The 23,375-nt window shown below is 41.7% G+C and overlaps 1 protein-coding gene across 4 annotated transcripts in view; it reads left to right on the top strand.

Annotated features, from left to right (window-relative positions):
- Positions 1-23,375, top strand: part of slc2a9l2 (solute carrier family 2 member 9, like 2) — a 216,479-nt gene that overhangs the window by 155,133 nt on the left and 37,971 nt on the right. For all 4 annotated transcript variants that reach the window (XM_057844888.1, XM_057844887.1, XM_057844886.1 and 1 more), the window contains one exon: positions 9,799-9,926. In XM_057844888.1, coding sequence (XP_057700871.1) covers positions 9,799-9,926 — 128 coding nt within the window. The remainder of the gene's footprint in view (positions 1-9,798; positions 9,927-23,375) is intronic.

Below are 23,375 nucleotides of genomic sequence, written 5' to 3'. Positions count from 1 at the left end.
AACTGCTTTCTTTCTTTCTCCCTCTCTCTGTCATGATGCAGAGTAGGGTGTATCATCGAGAAATCGCTCTCTCTCCCTATATATACGTGTATATATGTGTGTACAGTGGGGCAAATAAGTATTTAGTCAACCACTAATTGTGCAAGTTCCCCTACTTGAAAATATTAGAGAGGCCTGTATGTGGGAACCCCCCCACCCACCAGAAAATCACATTGTTTGGTTTAAAAAAACAGTTTGTTTGCAAATCGTGGTGGAAAATAGGTATTTGGTCAATACCAAAAGTTCATCTCAATACTTTGTTATGTGCCCTTTGTTGGTAATAACGGAGGCCAAACGTTTTCTGTAACTCTTCACAAGCTTTTCACACACTGTTGCTGGTATTTTGGCCCATTCCTCCATGCAGATATCCTCTAGAGCAGTGATGTTTTGGGGCTGTCGTTGGGCAACACGGACTTTCAACTCCCTCCACAGATTTTCTATGGGGTTGAGATCTGGAGACTGGCTAGGCCACTCCAGGACCTTGAAATGCTTCTTACGAAGCCACTCTTTTGTTGCCCTGGGTGTTTGTTTGGGATCATTGTCATGCTGAAAGACCCAGTCACGTCTCATCTTCAATGCCCTGGCTGATGGAAGGAGATTTTCACTCAATATATCTCGATACATGGCCCCATTCATTCTTTCCTTTACACAGATCAGTCGTCCTGGTCCCTTTGCAGAAACACAACCCAAAAGCAAGATGTTTTCACCCCCATGCTTCACAGTGGGTATGGTGTTCTTCGGATGCAATTCAGTATTCCTTTTTCCTCCAAACAAGAGAACCTGTGTTTCTACCAAAAAGTTCTATTTTGGTGTAATCTGACCATAACACATTCTCCCAGTCCTCCTCTGGATCATCCAAATGCTCTCTACCGAACCGCAGACAGGCCTGGACGTGTTATTTCTTCAGCAGGGGGACACGTCTGGCAGTGCAGGATTTGAGTCCCTGGCGGCGCATTGTGTTAATGATAGTAGCCTTTGTTGCTGTGGTCCCAGCTCTCTGTAGGTCATTCACTAGGTCCCCCCGTGTGGTTCTGGGATTTTTGCTCACCGTTATTGTTATCGTTTTGAAGCCACGGGGTGAGATCTTGCATGGAGCCCCAGATTGAGGGAGATTGTCAGTGGTCTTGTATGTCTTCCATTTTTTAATAATTGCTCCCACAGTTGATTTCTTTACACCAAGTGTTTTACCTATTGCTGATTGAGTCTTCCCAGCCTGGTGCAGGTCTACAATTTTGTCTCTGGTGTCCTTCGACAGCTCTTTGGTCTTGGCCATAGTGGAGTTTGGAGTGTGACTGACTGAGGTTGTGGACAGGTGTCTTTTATACCGATAATGAGTCAAAACACGTGCCATTAATACAGATAACGAGTGGAGCCTCGTTAGAGGAGGTTAGACCTCTTTGACAGCCAGAAATCTTGCTTGTCTTTAGGTGACCAAATGCTTATTTTCCACTCTAATTTGGAAATAAATTCTTTAAAATTCAAACAATGGTATTTTCTGTTTTTTTCCACATTTTGTCTCATGGTTGAGGTTTACCCACGTTGACAATTACAGGCCTCTCTAATCTTTTCAAGAGGGAGAACCTGCACAATTGGTGGTTGACTAAATACTTATTTGCCCCACTAAGTTGATGTATCTATACTGTATATATATGTATATATATATATATATATTTATATATATATATATATTAGGGCTGTCAAACGATTAAAATTTTTAATCGAGTTAATTACAGCTGAAAAATTAATTAATCGTAATTAATCGCAATTAATCGCAATTCAAACCATCTATGAAATATGTCATATTTTTCTGTAAATTATATATATTCTGTAAAATAAATTGTTGGAATGGAAAGATAAGACACAAGATGGATATATACATTCAACATACGGTACATAAGTGTTAGAGCCCCACAGCAGGCCTGTATACTTTTTCCTTTTTTTCCCCCTCAGTCATCAGCACTCATTCCACACACCTGTCCTGCACACCTGGTCATTACCACAGCCTCCCTACATAAGCACACACAGCCCTCTGCTCCATTGCGAGTTTGTTAGCCTTCACTGCAACTTACGAGTGTTTCTAGTTACCTTGTCTTGCCGGATTTTTGATACACTTTTTGACCTTGTGGATTTTTGCCTCTAGCCTGCTCCTCGTCTGTGCCTCTGCCTTTGATACACTTTTTGACCTTGTGGATTTTTGCCTCTAGCCTGCTCCTCGTCTGTACCTCTGCCTTTTCTCTGCGACCTGAACCCTGCTACAGGACCGGATCTAGACGCATCCTGCCTGGGCCTTCGCCTTGCTCGTCCCCCCCTGCTCGAACAGCCTTCAAGGGCCAAGACTTCTTCGTCTCAGAACCATTGTTAATAAATCTTCTCTGAGCACTGCATTATTGGGTCCGTTTGTTCTCTGAGCCGTGTCAGAACAAACTCGCCATAACATGGACCCAGCAGGCTCTTCCCTGTATGAACAGGCCGTCAACAACCAAGGCCAGCGTTTAAACAAGCATGAGCAGCTCCTGTCTCTTCTGGCCCAGAGCGTGTCTCAGCTTTCCCACATGGCTGCTTCATTCCACAACCGACCCGCTGCCGAAGAGGAAACACCAGTGTGGCCAGAGCCCAACATCCCACCACCTACGAAATACTCAGGTGACCCGGCAACATGCAGAATGTTTTTTAACCAGTTGAAGCTAATTTTTGTGTCTCAGCCCCGTCGCTTTTCCCGGGAAACGGCCAAGATTGCCTTCCTAGCCAATCTCCTGGAGGGGGCACCATTGGGCTATTTCAATGCCCTAATGGAACAGAATTCCCCGCTGCTGGCCTCATATGAACATGTGGCAGCCGAGCTGAAAAAGATCTATGACCACCCTCTCCGCGAACAGGAAGCTGGCGCTCTCCTCCTTCAGATGAGGCAAGGCGGAGAACCCATCAGGGAGTATGTCAGCCGGTTTCGCTCCCTGGCGGTGGAATGCGGCTGGGACAACAAAGCCCTAATTTCGTCATTCAAGACTGGGCTTAACCCAGAGATCGGCAGGGAGATAGCGCTCAGGTGCCGTTTTTCGACGCTGGACGAGGTCATTGGCACCGCCATAGAAGTGTCGGACCAATATACCCAGTGGATGCCCCATCCCGTCAGTCCATCTGTTGGACCCACAGCTAACCGAGGTATCGCGGAGGCCGCATCCCCCACCCAGGGAGAACCAATGCAGATTGGCAGAGCTAGGCTGTCCGCTGCAGAGCGCAGTCGTCGTCTTTCGGCTAGGCTCTGCCTTTACTGTGGGGAACCTGGGCACTTTGCTGTCAAATGCCCCAACAAGAGGCATGATTATGCACATAAAGTGTCCATCAGTCGCACTGTTTCTTTAGGCATAACCTCTCGGGTCCAACCCACTGTGGTCTTAAGCTCACCTGTCTTCTCTCTCCGGCAGAAAGCCCTGATCGACTCAGGGTCAGACACCAATCTGTTACACATGGACCTGGCCAATCGACTTGGATTGCAGCTCATCAGGATGTCTTCACCTCTAGAAGCCGTGGCTCTGGATGGAAGCCCATTATGGCGGGTAACGCACCGCACACCCATTATTCAGATGGAATTCCCTAGTCATGTCGAGAATATCAGTTTTCATGTCTACACTTCACCCCACGAACCACTTGTTCTCGGCTTGCCATGGCTGAAGAAACACAACCCCCACATTGACTGGGACACCGGGACGGTGATCTCCTGGAGTCCATCATGTGACAGAACTTGCATAACACATGGCTTGGCAAAGACCCAGATTGCTTCTACCACACTTATCGCGCAAAAAGACGAACAAGCAGAGTTCCCGGCCCTCGATAAGGTTCCCACCTGCTACCATGACCTCAAACAGGTGTTCAACAAATCCAAAGCCACTAGCCTCCCTCCTCACCGCCCACACGATTGCGCCATAAACCTACACGCGGGCTCAATACCACCCAGGGGTCGCCTGTACTCTTTATCAGGCCCGGAAACCCAGGCAATGACAAAGTATGTAAATGAGTCATTGGCATCAGGGCTCATCAGGAGATCCTCCTCTCCTGCAGGCGCAGGATTCTTCTTTGTCGAGAAGAAGGACAAGTCCCTCCGTCCATGCATTGATTATAGAGGGCTTAACGACATAACTGTCCGGGATCGGTACCCGCTACCATTAATGTCCTCTGCTTTTGAAATGCTTCAGGGTGCGCGGGTCTTCACAAAGCTTGACTTGCGCAACGCGTACCACCTTATCCGCATAAGGGAGGGAGATGAGTGGAAAACTGCATTTAACACTCCCATAGGCCATTTCGAATATTTGGTCATGCCTTTCGGACTGACTAATGCCCCAGCTGTCTTCCAAGCATTAGTCAACGACGTTTTGAGGGAGTTTCTGAACGTGTTTGTTTTCGTCTATTTGGATGACATTCTGATTTATTCCTCTGACCTGGAGACCCACATCATTCATGTCCGCTCAGTCCTGGAAAAGCTGCTACAAAACGACCTGTTCGTCAAAGCAGAGAAATGTATTTTTCACCAGCCATCTGTTCAGTTCCTAGGTTTTGTCATCGCTGAAGGGGAAATACGCATGGACCCAGAAAAGGTTCGAGCCGTCCATGAATGGCCCAGGCCCAGTTCACGTAAAGAGGTACAGCGTTTTTTGGGATTCGCAAATTTCTACCGAAAATTCATAAGAGGATTCAGTTCGGTGGCGTCACCGCTACACTCCTTGACGTCACTCAAGTGTCGCTTTCAGTGGGACCCCAAGGCTGAGGCGGCCTTCTGCAGGCTCAAACACCTTTTCACCTCTGCTCCAATCCTCAGATTCCCTGATCCGACTATCCAGTTTATAGTCGAGGTCGATGCTTCAGACTCGGGAGTCGGCGCAGTCTTATCCCAACGCTCACCCCTCACCGGTAAGATGCACCCATGTGCGTTCCTATCAAAGAAACTCACAGCCGCAGAAAGAAACTACGACGTTGGAAACCGTGAACTTTTGGCAATTAAGGTGGCCCTTGAAGAATGGAGACACTGGCTAGAGGGGGCTGAACAGCCATTTATGGTGTGGACCGACCACCGGAATTTGGAGCACCTCAGAACCGCTAAGAGGCTCAACGCCCGACAAGCCAGGTGGTCCTTGTTTTTCACCCGCTTTGATTTCGTTGTGTCTTACAGACCCGGTGCCAAGAATGCCAAACCCGATGCCCTTTCCCGGGTGTTTCCCTCAGAGGGACGTGTGGAGGACCCAGAACCAATCCTTCCAAAATCTTGCTTGGCGGGAGGATTCCAGTGGCAGATCATCAAGAAGGTCCAAGAGGCCACCAAGGGACTGACCAACCCGCCCGGTACCCCCGCGGGTTTGCTGTTTGTGCCACAGGGCCTCCGAGGGGATGTCATTCACTGGAGCCATGCTTCCCGGTTTGCAGGACATCCGGGGACCAGACGCACCCTTGCTCTCCTGGCCCGGAAGTTTTGGTGGCCGCACATGAGGAGAGACGTCAGGGATTATGTGGCGGCGTGTGTGGTCTGTTCCACCAACAAGACACCTCGTAGGCCACCTGCGGGCGAGCTGCTCCCCTTGACGGTTCCGACACGACCCTGGTCGCACATCTCGGTGGACTTCGTCACCGGACTACCACCCTCGCAGGGGAAGACCACCATTCTGACGGTGGTGGACAGGTTTTCGAAGATGGTCAGGTTCATCACCTTCCCAAAACTGCCCACAGCTAAAGAGACGGCCAGCGCTCTGCTCAACGAGGTGTTTAGGGTCCACGGCTTTCCATCAGACATAGTGTCTGATAGAGGGCCACAATTCGTGGCTCGTTTCTGGAAGGCGTTCTGTGGGCTCATTGGTGCCACAGTCAGTCTGTCCTCAGGGTTCCATCCTCAGAGCAACGGGCAAGCGGAGAGAATGAATCAAGATTTGGAAACCACTCTGCGTTGTTTGGTTTCCAAACATCCCACTACGTGGGCCCAAAACATCATGTGGGTTGAGGTTGCCCACAACTGCCTGCCATGCTCTTCGTCGGGGTTTTCCCCGTTTCACGTTGTATTTGGGTATCCGGCCCCTCTGTTCCCACAGACAGAGACACCAACACGAGTACCCTCTGCCTTGTTGTGGATCCGCCGCAAGAAGAGGGTGTGGAGCCAAGCCAGAGCCAGTCTCATCAGGAGCACAGCCCGTATGAAGAGGATGGCAGATCGTCATCGCTCGAGCAACCCGACATACGAGGTGGGTCAAAAGGTGTGGCTGTCAACCAAACATCTCCCTCTTAAGGTTGGGAGCCGCAAACTAGCTCCCCGGTTTGTTGGCCCCTTCCCGATCTCCAAAATCATCAACCCGGTGGCTGTACGGCTGCGACTCCCCAGGACCATGAGGGTCCATCCGACCTTTCATGTTGGACAACTAAAACCGGTCTGTGTGAGCCCTTTGGTTCCCTCCACGCCGCCTCCTCCACCTCCTCGATTGATTGACGGCGGCCCGGCCTACACCGTGACCAGACTCCTGAAATCCAGACCGCGGGGTCGTGGTTTCCAGTACCTCGTTGACTGGGAGGGCTATGGCCCCGAGGAACGTTCGTGGGTCCCCTCCTCTCACATCCTGGACCCGGACCTCATTCGGGACTTCCACCGACTCCACCCAGACGCGCCTGGTCCGTCCGGAGTCCGTCCCTAGGGGGGGGGGTTCTGTTAGAGCCCCACAGCAGGCCTGTATACTTTTTCCTTTTTTTCCCCCTCAGTCATCAGCACTCATTCCACACACCTGTCCAGCACACCTGGTCATTACCACAGCCTCCCTACATAAGCACACACAGCCCTCTGCTCCATTGCGAGTTTGTTAGCCTTCACTGCAACTTACGAGTGTTTCTAGTTACCTTGTCTTGCCGGATTTTTGATACACTTTTTGACCTTGTGGATTTTTGCCTCTAGCCTGCTCCTCGTCTGTGCCTCTGCCTTTGATACACTTTTTGACCTTGTGGATTTTTGCCTCTAGCCTGCTCCTCGTCTGTACCTCTGCCTTTTCTCTGCGACCTGAACCCTGCTACAGGACCGGATCTAGACGCATCCTGCCTGGGCCTTCGCCTTGCTCGTCCCCCCCTGCTCGAACAGCCTTCAAGGGCCAAGACTTCTTCGTCTCAGAACCATTGTTAATAAATCTTCTCTGAGCACTGCATTATTGGGTCCGTTTGTTCTCTGAGCCGTGTCAATAAGGACTGTAGTGGGCATTTCACTCTATTGTCATTTAAATCTGTCTATGCTGTCCTCACTCCGAAGCGTCTACTTTTCCCAAAGCTAGACAGCTAGTGAACGATGCCTTAATAATCAGACTTCTTCCTTTTTCATCTGATTTATTCATAAAATGGGTTCAAAACATTGTCCTCTTTAGACCGTAGTAAAACTACAAAAAAAAGTACACAAGCATTGCATTAGCAACAACGTTAGCTTAGCACGCTATACAGGTTCACTAAACATAAACAAAAAGCGTCTCATACAAAAAATATAACATTTCGCTTACTAACATAATATGTACATTCTTTACAACAACCATACTTACGGACAAATCTTGTCCAAGGATCATATAAGCACATTACAATGTAGGTGTCAGTCCGAGACGTCGTGCAGCCATATTGAACTGGCAAGAAAGCAATAAACCATGTCGCAAAGCGACCACAAGAGTTCGCTGTTAGACAGCACAAAAAACCTTGCTGTAAAACATACCAAAAGGCAGAATACTGTCTGAGCGGGACATGTGCGTTAATTGCGTCAAATATTTTAACGTGATTAATTTAAAAAATTAATTACCGCGCGTTAACGCGATAATTTTGACAGCCCTAATATATATATATATATACAGTGGGGAGAACACGTATTTGGTACACTGCCAATGGGAAAACCCATTGGCACTGTACACACACACACACATCCATGAACATGTACACACAGTGTATGTCATACGTAAAATGATCAGTGAAATTCAAGTTTACATTTCATGTCACACTTTTGATCTGTATTGCACTTTGATTATCTTGATTAAACAATACACTGTTCAAAAATGTTGAGCACGTGCTAAACCATCTGTCAAACACAAGCACCCCTTGGTAAACGCGGTTGGCAGCCTGTTGTTGCAGCAAGTGTGCGCAGTTGAGATAAAAATTCCTGAAGCTGACACATTTATTACATCCTCAACAGGGGGAAACATGTTTTTTTAATCCAAGTGAGCCATATGTTAATTTACAAATTGGGTATAATTTTCAGAGTTGTTTGTACGATCAAGTATTATATTTTTTAATGGTATAAATGGTGTTACATTAAGGATGGGGTCCAGTTATAAATATATGGAGTGATATGTTTTGTCATGTTAAATGTATATATGGTGTTACATTAAGGGAGAGGTCCAATTATAAATATATGGAGTGGTATGGTTTGTCATGGTATACAGTATATACTGTACTGTATATGCAGGGGTGAAAGTGGTTAGAATTTCTTGCCGGAACTCCCCGACGTGAAGGTCGCCACGGAGCAAGAAATTTTATCTATTTATTTAATTTTTTTGAGGGGGGGGGGGTCGAAACTACTGAAATGCAAAGAAAACTATTATGGTCAGTTATTTCTGTAACACATAGAAAAACTGATTTTTTATTTAAAATTCTATTTTTTCAATGATTTGCAGAATAAAAGTTAACAAAAACAGCTATAACCCCAACCTCCATCTCCTAATTTTTATTTTCCCCTCATTTCCTCACATACTAAATGCCAAATCTCAATTTTATATACTTAAAACATGGGATGTTTATTAAAATTGAAGATAATGTAAACATTTACTTTTTGTTGTGTTTTTTTAATAATAACAATATACTAGTAAGTAACATACATTAAGAAAAATAAGTACAAATGACTTATATTATGCAGAGTGAAATGGAATATATTTTGAAGATCACACAAACATTGACCTTTTTAAATCATAAGAAAATGAATAAGTAGCCTAACATCAATGAACAAATATAGGTCCAAAGTGCACATTGATTTTTTTAAATGATTTTTTTTGCTATTTCAGAAAACATGCACATTTGAGCCAATCAGAACTAACTGTCTCTGATGATCACATGTCAGTATGTCAGCCAATTGAATGAATAAATGAGTCTAGTCGTTTTACTTTGCTGCGTCCATTCGCACATTGATGTGACTCGTCATCGTCTGATGGGGAAACCTCCATGCCGTCCGTGGAATAAAATAAATAATAAATATTGGTGGAAACTACACAAGCACTTTATTATGCTTGTTGTTAACACTTGTGTATGTAAATCTGATGTTGGTAGATTGTTTTCTTCTTGGAGATGAAATGCATGTGTGGCAGCTTTGTATTTTTTTTTTTTACATAGCTTTTTGACAGTTGCCGTCATATTTTTGGAATCAAACCACCATATACAAAAACAGCGTTCCAGCCTGGAATATTATACCGGAACTGCGTTCCTGACCGTTCTGGCCCACTTTCACTCCTGTGTATATGTATATACTGTACATACGTACAGGAAAATAATCTGAATTATAATAGCAAACATGCAAAAACAATAGTCATTCCATTTTAAAGCCAAAGTGAAATGGATGCTAGAATTTTGTCTGAGATCCTAATGCTTTGTTAGCATTCGCCAGTAGTTCACCTAATTGGAAGAGAATGGAATTAACATATTCTCTTCTCATTCATGTGGTTTGATTGAACTACTTTAACTGTAGTGCAGCCAGCTGATAACCACTGCTATTCTTCTCTTTGTTAGGAGGCATCCCATTTATCCTGACTGGTGAACTTTTTGAACAATCCTACAGGCCTGCTGCGTTCATGATTGCTGGCATTGTGAACTGGCTGTCCAACTTCGCAGTGGGCCTCTTATTTCCATTTATACAGGTAAGCCACTCCCTCACTACTCAGTGTTGAAAAAGATTTTTTATTTAAGTGTAGGGCATGTCATGGAAAGAAAATGGAGAATGGGTGTGTTGTAAACATGGGTGTAGATATTACATTCTGGTTCTCAAAAGAGTACCGAACTGCCCTTACAGTTAAAATATGCCATGTATGACTGATGCTGTTTCCTATTTCTTGCTGATTCTAATGTGATGTAGGCACATTGAATTACCCTGCGTTGTCTTTGAGCATTCGCAGTTCTGCGTCTAGGGAACATGTTGCTCTGTAATTCACTGCAAAGCCACTAGAGGGGTTTTGTTTTTGTCCGATTTTGGGGGGGGGGGGGGGCTTTTGTTGAATTCCATTAGTTTTCAGTTGTATAGAGTTCATTTTGCCTACACTTATATATTCGTCAAACCCTTTCTTTTATCCCAGGCAATAATAGGTAGTTTTATTTACCTGACATGTTTCGGCGGGCACTTCCGCCTTCGTCAGAGGGTCACTGATGTTGGTGTGACGTGTCTTTATCAGCTGATGGATGAAGGCGTGATTCACCTGCCAGAATGACAGGCGAGTCACTTAATGAAAAGAAAAATAGACAAACAGTCGTACAACTACTTATCACCCACAGCAAACATCATCCCCAGGATCTACGGCACACCAAAAATCCATAAACCAGGTACACCTCTCCGCCCCGTAGTAGACAGCATAAGATCAGTAACATATAACCTCTCAAAAGCACTCGCAGAAATAATAAAACCATTACTCGCAAACATAAAAGTACAGAAAGATGAAATGCTCATATCACACGATGTCATTTCCCTCTTCACCAAAACACCTACACAGGTCACCATACATGTAGTTCACAACAGGTTAATTGCAGACAGAACACTCAAAAAATGCACAAATTTAACAGTACAGGACATCACTCAGCTACTTCATTTCATCGCCACTTCCACATACTTCCAATACAGAAACACAATTTACAGACAAAAAGAAGGATTCGCCATGGGAGACCCACTGTCTGCCATCATGTGCGGGTTTTTTCATGGAGGATCTGGAACAAAAAGCACTCACGACAGCTCTGGATGAATACAGACCCACACTATGGAAACGTTACGTAGATGACATTCTGGAAAAAGTAAAAACAGGACATACACAACAACTCACGGACCACCTTAACTCTATGGACACCACCGGCAGCATCATATTTACCCATGAAGAAGAAATAGATCAATCCATAGCCTTTCTGGACATAAACATACATCACACAGACAACGGTGACATAAAAATAAAAGTACACAGGAAACCCACATACACCGACCAATACCTTCTATGGACATCGGAACACCCCACTATCCACAAGCTATCAGTAGTCAGAACACTATATGAACGTATGACAATAATAACGGACCCGGAAGACAGAACACAGGAAGAAAAACATATACAACAGGCATTAAAAAGGTGTCAGTATCCACAGTGGGCAATAGAAAAAGGTGCAGGACAGGTCAAAAACAAGAACAACACAACACAGGGGGGAAGAAAAAAAACAAACAAAACAAGAACACACAGATATGGTTACGTTGCCGTACGTGAGGGGAGTCATGGAACGTATCCAAAGGGTCATGAAAAAATACAACATAAACACACCGGTCAAACCACACACAACACTCCGCCAGATACCGGTCCACCCAAAGGAAAAAATCCATCCAGAAAACAAATGCAACTCAATATATGAAATTCCATGCAAATCATGCAATAAATCATACATCGGGGAGACAGGGAGGAGCTTCATTACAAGAACAGAACACAAGAAGGAATGTGAAAAGGAGACAACAATGAGACAAACAAGGGCAATAAAAGAACAATCACAACAAGAACATCACAAATCAGCCATCACCGATCACTGCAAAAGGGAAAACCACATCATGGACTGGGAAAAGGCCAGAGTCATCCGCACCGAAGAAAACAAACATCAGCGCTGGATCAGGGAGGCCATTCAGATCCACAAGCGGGGCCCGAGGACCATCAACAGGGACGAGGGGGCATCCATGCTCGCTACGACCTGGAACAGCATCTTGGAACCTCATGCTGCTGTTGTATCTTTGCTGTACATATGTCCAAAACTGTCAATGTTTACACTTGGTACTGATGGGTATTTATTTTATGGGGTTGCACTTTGCACTTTACCAACTTAGCTGTATGAGCTGGATGGATGCTCCCAACAAAGTTTCGTTGTGCTTTTTTGTAACAATGACAATAAATATTCTGAATCTGAAGAGTGAATGGGCAGCAGAGGGCGTGACTCGCCTGTCATTCTGGCAGGTGAGTCACGCCTTCATCCATCAGCTGATAAAGACGCGTCACACCAAAATCAGTGACCCTCTGACGAAGGCGGAAGTGCCCGCCGAAACATGTCAGGTAAATAAAACTACCTACTATTGCCTGGGATAAAAGAAATGGTTTGACGAGTTGATTAGTTTTCTTTCGGTCATTAACAGCAATGGCAACAGAGATGGAACGAAGATGGAACACGTGTATATGGAGCTGCAGTTAATCAATACTGACAAACAAAATAATAATACAAATGTACACTTAATACAAATATTGAGGCGTAGGCGTGTAGCTCAAGAATGTTTGAAAATGGTGTTGTTGTTGTGCTGAACCAGAAACAACGTTCTGAGCAGACCAATTACAGTCCTTTGATGTTCACGCACAACGCGTTGATGTAACGCGTAGTCAGGATTTTTTGGAGGCGTGCATCAAGCTGCGGTGTAAGGTCCAAATCGGGGTCTTCCTTAATGGCGTAGATCTGCCGTCACCGCAACGCAGAAGCATCAATCAGCCAAAATATAATGTGTTGGACAATGTGTTGGAGAATAAAACACATTGGAATAAAACACAAAGGAACAAGTGGGTGCCCTGATTGGGGATAAAAAGAGGTTCCCTGAATTGCAAAGTCATTCACATTTCACAAGCAAATTTGGGTCAAGTATCACCCCCTTTCGAACAAGTGGTTGAGAAAATAGTCGGACAGTTTAGGGACAATGTTCCTCAACGTACAATTGCAAAGAATTTAAGGAATTCCTCATTCACAGTCCATAATAGCATCAAAAGAATTTAGAAAATCTGGAGAAATCACAGCATGTAAGCAGCAAAGCCGACGAACCATATTCGATGCCTGTGACCATCGTGCTGTTAAACGGCACTGCACCACAAACAGAAATGCGATTGTAAAGGAAATCACAGAATAGGCTCAGCAGTCCTTCCACCATTGTCCCGGAGCACAATCTACCATGCCATTTGTCACTGCTGGATAAAACTCTGCAGTGCAAAGAAGAAACCACTTCCAAATAGGACCCAGAAGCCATAGGCATATTTCCTCTGGGTTAACAAAATGGAGTGTGGCAAACCGGAAAACTGTTCTGTGGTCAGACAAATCATGATTAGTTAAATTTATGGAAAAGTGGGATGTAATCAGGACTAAAGAAGACAAAAACAACCCAACAGCGCTCAGATCAAAAGCCAGAAACTGTCATGGTATGGGCTTTGTTAGTGCCAATAGACACCATTTTTTTCATTGTGACATAATTTGTTTAAAAGTTCAAAATATGCGAGTCAATTTTTTAAAGTGTTTTTTTTTTTTTTAATGAAATATTAGACATCACTTAATGATTGTGAGCTAAAAATGATAGACATTTTGAATAATAAATATAATTAATTACCTTCATGTTATGGTTGGGTTGAAACAAAAGCAGTTGCACGCCTCTGTAAACGGGGGTTTTCTGGGTAAAACGGACAAATTAAAAGTAGTTTGGGCGCTTAATGCGCCATGAATCTGCTATAGCAGCATGTAGACATATTGTTCTATCAAACACAACAGTTGTTTTGGCTTAAAATACAGCAGTTTCTTTTAAAGAGGAGTGCAAGAGCAGAAACTGCTTTTTCAGTCTTGACTGTGTTTTCCTCCATATTCATATATTTATACTAAAACAGAGAAGGCACTGTGCATGCCTGCGCACGTGAACGCAGTGGCCTCGCTCTTTTCAATCTTCCCCTGCCGCGCCCTGGCGCTCTCCGCGAGCATCCTGATATTTCCTTTTTGATATGGAGCAGCTTTAGGAGTGAAAAACAAACTAAAGACAGGGGAATTGAAAAGCAAACAACTGCGGTAGGAGTAGGATAAGGAAAGGATTCAAATTGATTGTTGAAGATGCAATACGGAAAAGTGTGTCGGCTTCGCTAAATGTAAACGAATGTGGCGCTTTGGTCTAATACGAGAAATATATTTAACAAACTTTTCCAGCGTTATTTCGTTGTGTAAATGCATTTATAATGATCAAAAAAATATATTTAAACATCGAGAAAACTTGCGGGTTTTTTTAACCAACTCGAGGAGATTAAAATAAATGTCAAATCCACTATCTGCCTGTTAGAACAGGCATGCAAATAGAAAAGATATAAAAGTATATTGAATATGCATCTTACAGTCTTGTTTAACTGGGAGAATTCGTCACAAAAGACAGGCTTTAATTTGTTATCATTATGCATAAATGCACCGGCATCATCACAAATGTGATCACGCAAAACGCAACCACGCATCGCATCCCCGGATTTCCTCCTTCTACTGAGTCCTCACAATGAAAACCTAAAATTTCTTTTTTTTTTTTTCGGGCTCTTGCCAACAAATAAAACATAAAATTTTGGGGGGTTTTCGGGCTCGGGCAATCAAATCAAGGTAATTGATCGGGCTCGGGCCGCGTCGGGCTTTAATACCCGGGGGGCTGGTTGGGTCAGGCTGGAATTTTTTAGGCCCGATCTAATGTCATGTAATGTTAGCATACCGTACATCTATTCAGCCTGTTGTTCTCTATTGTATTTTAAATTGCCTTTCAAGATTGCATGTCTGTTCTTGGTGCTGGATTCAAATAAATTTCCCCCCCAAAATGTGACTTATACTCTGGTGCGACTTATATATGTTTTTTTCCTTTTCTTTGTGCATTTTGTGGCTGTTGCGACTTATACTCAGGTGCGACGTATGGTCCAAAAAATACGGTATAAGAAAAACACATCATACCACAAAGCGTAGGTGGGTGTCCAGGCAGCATTTTACCAATTAAATTGTACCTTTTAAAGGACAGCTTCACCCTAGAGTGTGCCCACCTGCCCTCCCTCACAGTATGTAGACAGCTGTGTAACTTGACCTATGAATGTGATGTAACTCAGCTCTTTTGGTATGAGTGTTTCAGTTCATGGTTATTTGTCCTCATGTGCCCTGTGATTGGCTGGCAACCAATTCAGGATTTACAACGCCATGTGCCCATAGTTAGTTGGGATAGGTTCCAGCACCACACGCAAACTTCTTGAGGATAAGCAGTATAGAAGATGAATGAATGAATGAATGTCTTTAAATTTTAGTTAAATGCCCCAGATCTAAGAACCCGCTTGGAGCCAGTCACTTGGAGGAACCATCACCTATGATAACACTCTTAAAGGGATTCACGGATAGAAAGATTGTTTTCGTTTTTATATGATTTGTAAAATTAGTTTAACTAAAAGATCGCCATTATTGTTGACGTCGCAGGGGAGTGACGTCACTGGGTTATGCTGCCTGGCTTTTAGAGTGTGACTCTAGTGACATAAACATGTCATCTGTTCAACCATTTCAATTTGTACCCGAGAGGAACATTAATGAGTATGACAGTACTGTCGATATTTCACAAAACGAACAGCAAAAGCAAAATGAACAGGAAAGACGGGATGAGACAAGACGGCAGTATGACAAAACTCATGTTCTGCCACAATGTGCTACATTGGTGAAACGTCTTACAAGAGGCGAATTTGACACCCAAAGTACTACCGTGCGCTTTCAGCTTGTTTTGTTTAGATCCATACAGAGAGCACATATTAAAAATGCCTTAAGAAAATAATAGGGTTGTCAAATGATTAAAATTTTTAATCGAGTTAATCACAGCTTAAAAATGAATTAATCGTAATTAATCACAATTCAAACCATCTATAAAATATGCCATATTTTTCTGTAAATTATTGTTGGAATGGAAAGATAAGACACAAGACGGATATATACATTCAACATACTGTGCATAAGTACTGTATTTGTTTATGATAACAATAAATCCACGAGATGGCATTAACATTATTAACATTGTGTTAAAGCGATCCATGGATAGAAAGACTTGTAGTTCTTAAAATATGTTAGTACAAGTTATAGCAATTTTATATTAAAACCCCTCTTAATGTTTTGGTTTTAATAAAGTTTGTAAAATTTTCAATCAAAAAATAAACTAGTAGCTCGCCGTTGTTGATGTCAATAATAATTTTGGTGCTAAAACCCATAAAATCAGTCGCACCCAAGTGCCAGCAGTGGGCAACAAAACACCAAAAAACACAAATAACAAGGGGAAATGACACTTTGCTGTCATTTTAATCTGTTTGAGCGGGGCATGTGCGTTAAATGCGTCAAATATTTTAACGTGATTAATTTTAAAAATTAATTACCGCCCGTTAATGCGATAATTTTGACAGCCCTAGAAAATACCTAAACGTAGTAATATTAAATAAGGGTGGTTTAGATACGCTACGTGACTAATGTGGTCAACAGATCAACAATCTGCTTTAAAGCTACCGCAAGAAAACACAATGCTTAGAAGTATGAGAGGGAAACACATACAAAAAGTATTTTGAGGCAATTAAAAAGTAATAAAAGACTCAATAAAACCGATGTGTGCATGTTTTGGACCTCTTGCTGCGTAGAAGGAATTGTAGAACACCGGTAGTGTTTGTCTAATGCAGTGCTTCTCAATGACCTTTTGCAAAGCCCCCCCATAAAAGAAAAAACTACTTTGCGCCCAACCCCCCCGGCTCGCCACAGAGACTAAAAAAGATTAATATCTCTAAAGATGTTATAAATATACTTAAAATCTTATCCTTTTCACATTCACAACATTCAAAAAAAAGCTCAACAAATCAACTTTCAAAAAGTATTAACTTTATTTTGACACACAGCAAAACTGTTAGAGTGCAAAATATAAAAAAACAAAGTGATTGAACTAAGAAAAAATTGTCATTCCTCAGCTCCTTAGCTGTGGCTCTGTTATTGACGTACTTACAGAAAAGCAAATACTCACACAGGGAGTTTGTCATGTCAAAACACAAATAAGTAAGATATAACCAGTCTTTTTTGCTGTCACTGACTCCGTCAAATTGTAAGGCAAACTGTTTATCTTTGAGTTTTGAGATCGTGTCATTGGACAATGGGATGGTTTTAATTTTTTGCACCACTTGTGTTGTCAAGCATGACAGAAACCATTTTGGCTGCTGCAGGCAGTATTAACTTCTCTGCAATTTCATGGGGGTTTTACACTGCGTAATTTGGTTCGCCACTTTATACGATGCCACTGGTTTACTGAGGTAGCGACCACAAACCGAGATGATTGTTGGACATACTCTGCATGTTTTCGCTGGAAATACCAGTGAGTGAGTTATCAGCGTGTTTGGGATGTAATGTCTGTAGGTGACGTCTTAATTTATTTGGCCTCATGCTGTCTGCTGCTAACGTTTTAAGACACAGCAAGCGAGATAAGCTTCCAGTATCTCCTCGTCTTAGCTTTTGGGAGACTTTTATTTGTTTTTTACCTCCATCTCTCTCCGTCTTTTAGGTTACTGTTAAATATTTTTTTTCATGGTGTCTCTCAAAGGGTTTGTTAGAGACCTCAATGACAATGGCCTGAGGACAGCTTAATTTGTATATTGCCGGCGTCAGTCACCGTTAAAATGCTGTAAGAAGTTTGACAAGGTTAATCCTATAGTTGCTGTCATCACCATACAAGTCCCCCACTGTCTGGAGGCGTATAACTGCACTACCTGCTACTGTGGATGTTTAATTAAACTTTACACTTTATACAAAGGGGGGGCGCACCCCACTATTTGAGAAGTACTGGTCTAGTGACAGTGACAAACCATAAACTTCATAATTGTATTGAAGGATAACATCTGTCAGCCATTGCGCAATGCCTTCAAGTAGGGCGCTTCAGTTATTCACAGTTGATCGCAGTTAGTAAACACATGCAGCGATCCAACGCCGGATTTCGGTTGAAAAAGTACGAAAGCTCTACCGCATACAAACAGGACTGATTTGTTTTGAGGATTCAATGTAATTATTATATTTTTCGTACCATGCATGCATTTTGAACTGTTGTGAAAAAAAACAATGGGAGAAATGAACCGCTACGGACTAGCATCATTCTTGGATATATTTACGTAAAATAAATGCTAACTACCTGTTTTTTTTGCTCTTTTAACAAAGAATCGAGACTGTTTTACGTCCAAACCTACAAAGAATTCAGGAATTTAAGCATTTATTTACGAGAATTTTCAACGAAAAAAGGTCTTTGTTGTAAGGCTGCCGCCACATTGACTAACAGACTAGCATCGTTCTTCCGCATATTTTCGTAAAATAAATGCTAAGTGCACTTTTTTTTTTTGCTTCTAACCAAGAATCGAGACTGTTTTACGCCCATATCTAAAAAGAATTTAGGGATTTTAGCATTTATTCACAAGAATTTCCACTGGAAAAGCTCTGTTTACCTATGGCGGCCGCCACATTGACTGACAGACTAGCATCGTACTTCGACATATTTACGTAAAATAAATGCTAATTGCACGTTTTTTTTTTTGTTTTTTTTTGCTTTAAAACCAAGAATCGAGACTGTTTTACGTCCATTGTTATAAAAAATTCAGGGATTTAAGCATTAATTCACAAAAAGTTTCACCGGAAAAGCTCTGTTTACATATGTGCAGCCGTCACATTGACTAACAGACTAGCATCGTACTTTGACATATTTACGTAAAATAAATGCTAACTGCACGTTTTTTTTTTTTGGGGGGGGGGGGGGGGGGGGGGTTGTTTTATTTTAACCAAGAATCGAGACTGTTTTACGTCCATATCTATAAGGAATTCAGGGATTTAGGCATTTATTTATTATGAAGTCTATGGACAAACTACGTCATCACCCCGAGCATCCATTGCGTGCTTAAAACATGGCGCCCTCCATAGTTCAAAACATATACTAAATATTATGGATTTTTAAATCAACGGCAATATTTTATGCGTTTCTAATAATATATTTTAGTAAAACAGAACAATTGTGGCCTATTAGAGCCTACAAGTCTTTAAGTCCGAGGTTCCCGCTTATCTTCTAAGATCTGACTTTTTTCTGTCACAATTAGTGCTGTTTTCTCCAAAATTACCAGAATGGCAGAATTCTTTGTAGTACCCAGAAATACCCAGATGCTATTTACCAGGGCCAAAAATGCAAAAACGTATGGGACGCAAATGCAGTGATAAGACATTGCACTTCATGCAATGTAATAAATGTAGGTAAATGGTAAAAAGTGTTACACTTGTATAGCGCCTTTCCACCTCTTTGCTCCTTCATCAGTGTTGTAGTCCAAGTCTATATTATTTTCTTTATGTAAGTTTTGTGTCACTGCAGGGATCTGGGAGTTCTGACACGTAAATGATGTACTGATTCACCTATGGTATAGTCTGTTGAGCGTGTCAGGCAGTCATAGAGTGAGGCTGAATGTAAAATATGATCAAATAAAATAGGTGTCAATACCCTTGGAGGGCACATAGAGTGGAAAGCATGTAATTTAATCTTCTCATTGAGGGAATCATAGGTTCAGACTGGAAATTTCTGATATCTGCAGACTGCAAGGTCAGTGTCATGTACGTGCCTATTGTCCTTCATGCCAGCTTGTTAGCCTATTCTTACTCAGTCCCCAGGCCAATCATGCCTGTTTGCATTGCGAGGATGTACGTGATGAAGACAGAAAGAGAATAAATCACGGCTTTATATTTTATGTAGGTATGATACGATTACGATAGCAACAAAAGTCTAAAGTACATGCCATTCTTCTTCTTATTATTGCTCTCTTTTTGCTCCTGAATTGTGTGTTGTCATCTCCTGTTCATAAAAGAATTAAAGAACCTGTTAGTAATCACAAATTGCATATACAGTATTTTCCTTTGTATGTTCTATACACATTTTCGATAAATACTGTAAAACTTTCAGTCAAAAAAAAGGTCTGTTCGGTCAAACTCACTGTAATGAGATAGCATGCTGAAAAGCCATACTCATATCAAAACCAATAAGAAAGAAAACAGTTTAACAAGTTTAATGTTTACATTCATTTGAATACCAGTGAGATGGGGTGCTAAAGACCAATCAGTTCAGTGCCTCTGTCTCACTGCATGATGAGTTAAATTAAACTTCTATTAATACTTGAAGGATAATACAAAATTTACCGGCAGCTTTGTTAACATGCAGAGATAAGATTGGATGACTTTATCTTCCTTCTAGATGATGCATAACTAACCTGACATAAGTGAAAAACAAAAGCCTAACAGACTGAATGTAATTAAAATATTTCATTGCTCGGTTAGCGCTTGCGGCATGAAAATATTTAACTGAAAAGGATGTCTTTGTTTTAATGTCTTAGTGCTGAGTCTGGATCACAATTTAATGTGACGGTAGGATTTACAATGCATATGAATTGGAAACTAAATCATTGGGAGTCATCGTTATATTTGTCTGTCGTCTAATGGCTATCACGGTAATTAACTTGTTGCCCTTGAAAAATAGTTCATAATTGCTCCTCTGCTGTTGCATCCCAAAATGATTCCTATTGTTGTGAATGTTAAAACCTCTTACAGAGGAATTGGTAACATCAGAAATTCAGCACATAATTAAATGAACATACATTGGTATAAAAAAGTATCTGAACCTTTTGGAATTTCTCACATTTCCGCATAAAGTCACCATCAAATGTGATCTGATCTTTGTCAAAATCACACAGATGAAAAAAACAGTGTCTGCTTGAACTAAACCCACCCAAACATTTATAGGTTTTCATATTTTAATGAGAATAGTATGCAAACAATTACAGAAGGGTGGAAAATAAGTAAGTGAACCATCACATTAAATATTTTGTGGTCCCCCCTTTCCCTTTGGCAACAATAACTTCAACCAGAAACTTCCTGTAGCTGCTGATCCGTCTGACACATCGATCAGGACTAATCTTGGCCCATTCTTCTCTACAAAACTGCTGTAGTTCAGTCAGATTCCTGGGATGCCTGGCATGAATCGCAGTCTTTAGGTCATGCCACAGCATCTCAGTGGGGTTCCAGAACGTGTATTTTGTTCTTCTGAGACCATTCTGAAGTTGATTTACTACTGTGTTTTGGATCATTGTCTTGTTGCAGCATCCATCCTCTTTTTAGGTTTAACTGTCTGACAGACGGCCTCAGGTTTTTTCTGCAAAACATCCTGATAAACTTTTGAATTCATTCTTATATTAATGATTGCAAGTTGTCCAGGCCCTGATGAAGCAAAACAGCCTCAAATCATGATGCTCAAAATACATGGGGATTTGTAAATTGCTCTTAAACCACTCGTCGTAGTTGCTAGGTGACAAGAGCTGTGTTTAATTAAACAAGGCACATATTTCCGGAGATGTGTTAAATGAATTTGGTTCAACCCTGGGATGGCTAACTTCAGGTAGAAGATGGCTGAGATGAAATAGAAGGGAATGGATAGACTGACAGGATAATATCTTTTTCATATACAGACACATACTTAATATCAACTCAAAGATGCATTTGAACAGCTACGTAATTATAATTAAACAGATGACCCAATTGCTCATATCTAATTTTTGACAGAAGTGACTATTATTTATTATTACACCTCATATTTTTCTGTTTATTCTTTTCTATGTCTCAAAGCAAAGAGGTAGAAGTTGCTGTTGTGTGGTATCATTTTAAGCAGCAATATTTTTCTGCTGCCACTGCTCAAGGTGTGTCGGGTCTGCATGTTCTGAAGAGTCACCCTAGATGTTAGATCAGTCCGTGACAGGGACTATTGTATTGTGTATTATTTCATATTCTCCAACAAATTCAGTGCCTTGGATAAATTACTCAAAGAGTAGACCACGTACAGCAGAGTGTCCCACTGATTTCTCAGGAAAACATCGGCAGGGATGATGCTCGGAATCAGCATACTGTTCTACAAACAAAACTAGCTTCCAGCCGTCATTCTGATTTGCTGTGAATTCATTGTTGTCGGCTGCTTCTTTTAGTTTTTTTGTAGCTAGAGAAAATGTAAATTGCATGATGCTCAATGATAATGCCCAAGTTCCATTGGGTCTATTGAGTTCTCAAATAACATGTAGCGGGCTCACTAGATGATAGATCACTAGATCTTCCTGTCCATCTTTTGTATCAGCTGCCGTTAATACTGTGAGTCAAATCATTTTAGGTGAATTCAAAGCATTTTTGTTGTTTCCAATCCAAATGATGGACTATTAGCCAAATTAGCTGCTTGAGAATACGAATAGACATACAGCCACAGCATTCTGCAACATCGTGCTTCACTAGGTTTTACTGTTCTTTTGGTTATGAATAGTGATGTATTTGCAATATCCATACCACTTATCCTTATGAGGGTCATGGAGGTGCTAGAGCCTACCCCAACTGACTCTGGGCAGGAGGCTGGGTAGACTCTTAACTATCTGCCATCTGATCACAGGACAAAAACATTAGACTTGTAAAATTCATAACTTCCACACTAACCGTGCCATGACACCCGACAGACCCTCTTGGAATTTATCTCCAAAAAGGACAATTTGCGTTTTATCAGACCATACGTTACTGGTTTTCCCACACTCTAAAAAATGATTCATGAGGCTAGTTGGTATGACTTGAAAACATGAGCTTTTTCAACATAAAAATGGCTTTTTTTTACTATTCATTGTTTTATTAAGTTGGTAACTTCTTTTATGGAGTTAATCAAAATTAAATATTAAGAAAGACGTATTAACTTAAAATTATATTGTTTTTGAATAAGCTTTTCTGCTTTCACGTAACAAAGGGAAAGATTAAGTGAGTGAAATTTAATTTCTATTCCATTATTAAGTTGGTGCAACTTCCTAAATTTCCATCACATGTGCATATTACCACGGGAAAAGAATTGGCCATTTTCTGCCTTACAATATTTGCAGTCAGAAAGAAAATGAAAACAGATTTCATTACCATACATCAAGCAGCATACTCGAAAAAATTACAAAAATGTTTACAACATTTAAATAAATTATCTTAAAACAGGAGTTACTTTTCAATCACCCTATATTGTTTGTACATTTGCAAACATTTGTTGTACACTTGTTTTGCACTGTGTGTTGTTGTGCCATATCTGTGAATCAAAGTACTGGAAGTACACTTTTCGTTTATACCTGCACCTGAAGTGAACTGTTGACAATGTTTAGGATGTTATATTGGTTTTGCTCTGCACTTTCATTTTGTCCATTCTTTTGAGTTTTGAAATATTTTTTTTTTTCCAAATAAAACTGGAGTTGCCATGTCCAATTTAT

This window comes from Corythoichthys intestinalis, chromosome 9, assembly GCF_030265065.1.
Source record: "Corythoichthys intestinalis isolate RoL2023-P3 chromosome 9, ASM3026506v1, whole genome shotgun sequence".
NCBI lineage: Eukaryota > Metazoa > Chordata > Actinopteri > Syngnathiformes > Syngnathidae > Corythoichthys > Corythoichthys intestinalis.
Note: the sequence above shows the minus strand (reverse complement) of the source record. Positions and strands in the feature narration are given on the sequence as shown.